The 3,265-nt window shown below is 40.5% G+C and overlaps 1 protein-coding gene across 1 annotated transcript; it reads left to right on the top strand.

Annotated features, from left to right (window-relative positions):
* The first annotated feature begins 201 nt into the window (after positions 1-201).
* LOC120289562 (protein SHORTAGE IN CHIASMATA 1-like) lies at positions 202-1,969 on the top strand. Its single transcript, XM_039304645.1, has 2 exons — positions 202-1,020; positions 1,556-1,969. The coding sequence occupies exons 1-2, from the start codon at positions 202-204 to the stop codon at positions 1,967-1,969; spliced, it is 1,233 nt and encodes a 410-aa protein (XP_039160579.1).
* Positions 1,970-3,265: the final 1,296 nt, after the last annotated feature.

Below are 3,265 nucleotides of genomic sequence, written 5' to 3'. Positions count from 1 at the left end.
TCGGGAACTGGCTCTTGTAGATGAGATGTTCAAATCACTGCCTGTGCCAACTCTGTACTAGGAACATTGTCTGCAATTGTTGCAGAAGCCCTGATTGATTTGAAGCCACAGCCTCCATTGGCATCCGATGGGATCTATTTAAATTGGCATCTATTGGAGGAAGACAACTGCAGCTCTGCGATCAATTCCTTTTATCACAATATGGTAGGGGAGCTGAACAGGAGTTTTGACTTCAAATTAAGTATTGCCAATTATGGGAAAGTCATTCTTGACTTCATCCTTCTTGATCACAATCCTAGCAGGCCTAAATTTGAAGAAGGCAGTGGGCCATTGGACATGCTTTCGGACACGGTCTCTTTGCTGAGGGAGGATCTGACTGAGGCTGCTTCCCGGACGTCTACTGATACTGAATACCAAAAGCCAGCAAATCAAACACTGGTTTCTGAGTATGATTATGAGAGGGCTTCGTCACTATTTAAATCCATGTCACCATTTCATGACCTGGACTTCTTCTTGAATCCTTCAAAAGATAGAACTGAAGAAAATAGTGTACCTGCAGGCAAGATTCCTGGTGAAATGAACAATATCCATATGGTCAAGGTTCCTGGTGATATTACTTGCAAGGTTTCAATAAGTAGCCCCGGGGCAGGAAATCCATCTTATGAGCCACCTGTTGTAGGATCGGGCCATATTGAGCTAGGGCTTGTTTCTTTTCCTGATGCGGTCGTTATTGTGAACACACAAAATACAAGTGAAGTAATGTTGGTGTCCAGAAGAAGTACATATCAAAAGATTCTGGCTATGGAGAAAGAAGGAATTCAAGTAATTGAGCGTGATACAACCCTGCCAGTTGATATTATAATCAGTGCTGCAGTTTGCCTGGTGTGGTATACTCACAAGAACATTGGCAGAAAAGCCTCTGGTTTCAGTGAAGGATCTTCAGTGTTAGCTTGTCATATTGAGAATATAGCAGCAAATATTCTTACAAACTTGAGCTTCGCTTTTAGGGCATGCATTCTGGTAAATATCATTCATTATTCCTTGTTGTTAGACATTTCTCAACCGGTTGAAAAGGAAAATTATTTCCTCTAGAGACAAAAATTTTCATTTCTGTATTTTTGTGGATAATTAAAGTAGGAAAAAGTCTAGCAGTTGTAAAGAAACATGTGCAGTGATTACATTTATATTTCAGTAACAACTGCTGTTTCAGCTCCATCTCATGCTTTTACTTGAGATTTTCTGTGTCATGCTGAAGATGAACTTAAATTGTTTCTGCATGCAAGCACAGTGTGATGATGATTTGCTATAATATACTATGCCCTGTGCATATTGTTATGAAGCCAATAGAAAGCATAAAACAACTGTATATTTGTTACTCTTAATGGGTTTTTGCATTGGGCTCCTCCCTTTTCATACTATTACTTTTCTTCTTTTGTAATGTTCGCTTAGCCAAGTTGGCAAAAGCATGCAACTTATGTCATTCCTTACAAGAAGTTAGTGCAGGTCTGTGATTTTAAGATTTTCTCATTATCTTATGCTTGATTATTTCTACCAGATATTTGAGGGGGAATCTGGCTTTCTTGCTTCGGTAATGGAATCTTCAGATGGACTTTATGCTGCGGCAGCTAGTCTGGGAATTGATTTACAACTCCTTTGCTCCTTTTCACCTGAGTTAACTGATGAGATCATATTGAAATCTATTGCTAAGGAAACTAGGATTATTAGGGGTCTTTATACTAAACTTCCTGAATCAGAGACACTGGCAGAATCTTTCCTGACCAAATTTCCTTCTGTCAATCCACTATCAGCTCACGCAATACTGTCTTCTGAAGGGATGCTCAGTGACTTTTTGAATTATCTCATGAATGCAGAGTCACCACGGTCCAAAAATATCAAGTTCCTGAGGAAAGTGTTTCTCTTTTTAGTGTTTTATGCCAATTTGGGGAACGTGAGGATTCTCGGTCTATAATGACAGACTGCTCTTCTTCAGTGTCATCGGGCCCTGACTCTAAACACTGCCATAGTAAGCTGGATTCTGGAGGGAAAAGATGTAAGTATGAGAAGCACCCTGACAAAGGTGATGCACCTGTGGACGACCTGCTGCATTTTCAGCCTTCAAAACTATGTAACAGCAGCTCCTCAAAACTTCGTGGGTTTACAAATCTATATGATTTGACAATACTCAAAGATCAGGAGATACACAACAAGTTTAAAGAGCCCAATTCATGTGTTGATCATTTCCTAGGTCAAAAAAGAGGGATGGATGAGTCAACTGCCACATATCCTTCTAGAGTCGGCAATCGATTTGATTCTGGGATCAAGAAAGGTGTTTTCTCCTCTAATGTGACTGAGCACCAAAGCCTAGCTCCTGATGATGATTTCCTTTATTGGTACACAGGAGCACACCTAGCTACAACAGACACCTTCGATTGGACGGATATCAAGAACTCTGATATTGTTCATGAGGACACTAAAGGTGAAGCTATCAACCTTACCCATCCATCAATTGCTAATCCTTTGAGTTTTCGTTTTCATTGCCAGATCTGGAAAACAATGCCAGAGGTGGATCCAATCATGCAAGTAGATTTTCCTTCGATCGACACAATTATCCGACTTTCCCAACAGTTGCTGAGAGTGATTCTACTTCATTCATTCGTAGCCCTGGGAATCATCAAAGGCAAAGTTTACAGGAATAAACTGATTGCTTTTTATCTAAGGAGCTAGTAAATGACAAAATGCCTACCGACAATCAGGACAAACTCTTTAAGGGGTTTTTGGATGGGAGATCCATGGAGAACTTACATGGTATACCAGTACAGGAGAACAGGGCAAGGTATAATGGAACACCACTTAGAAATGCCATTCACATGCCCCACTTGCAAAAAGGTTCACCCTGGACAATTGAATTTCTGAACAGAATCCGGGAAAAGAGCAAGTTGTGGCAGCAATCCCTTCCATCCAGTGCATCTCCTTGTTATGGCAATACACGGACCAAATCAAATACAACAAAGAGAAGAAGTCCATCGATTCTCGAATTTTTTAAGTATCAAGGAGGTAGCACTGTCAGAAAAAAACCTGAAGAGAAGAGGCAGAAGAGATCCACACAAGCATTCGGTTCGTTCAAGAGTGGAAAAGTGGCAGCATCTCTGGTCCCTTCATGGACTCCTGTGGATAAAAGAGCAAGACGGGTTTGTCTGAATTCCTTATTCAATCTTTCCAGTGCTTTCTACCAAAATTTCAAATAAATAGCTCATTTTAGTGCAGA

The sequence above is a fragment of the Eucalyptus grandis genome, chromosome 11 (genome assembly GCF_016545825.1).
Source record: "Eucalyptus grandis isolate ANBG69807.140 chromosome 11, ASM1654582v1, whole genome shotgun sequence".
NCBI lineage: Eukaryota > Viridiplantae > Streptophyta > Magnoliopsida > Myrtales > Myrtaceae > Eucalyptus > Eucalyptus grandis.
This window is presented reverse-complemented; position numbering and strand designations above follow the sequence as displayed.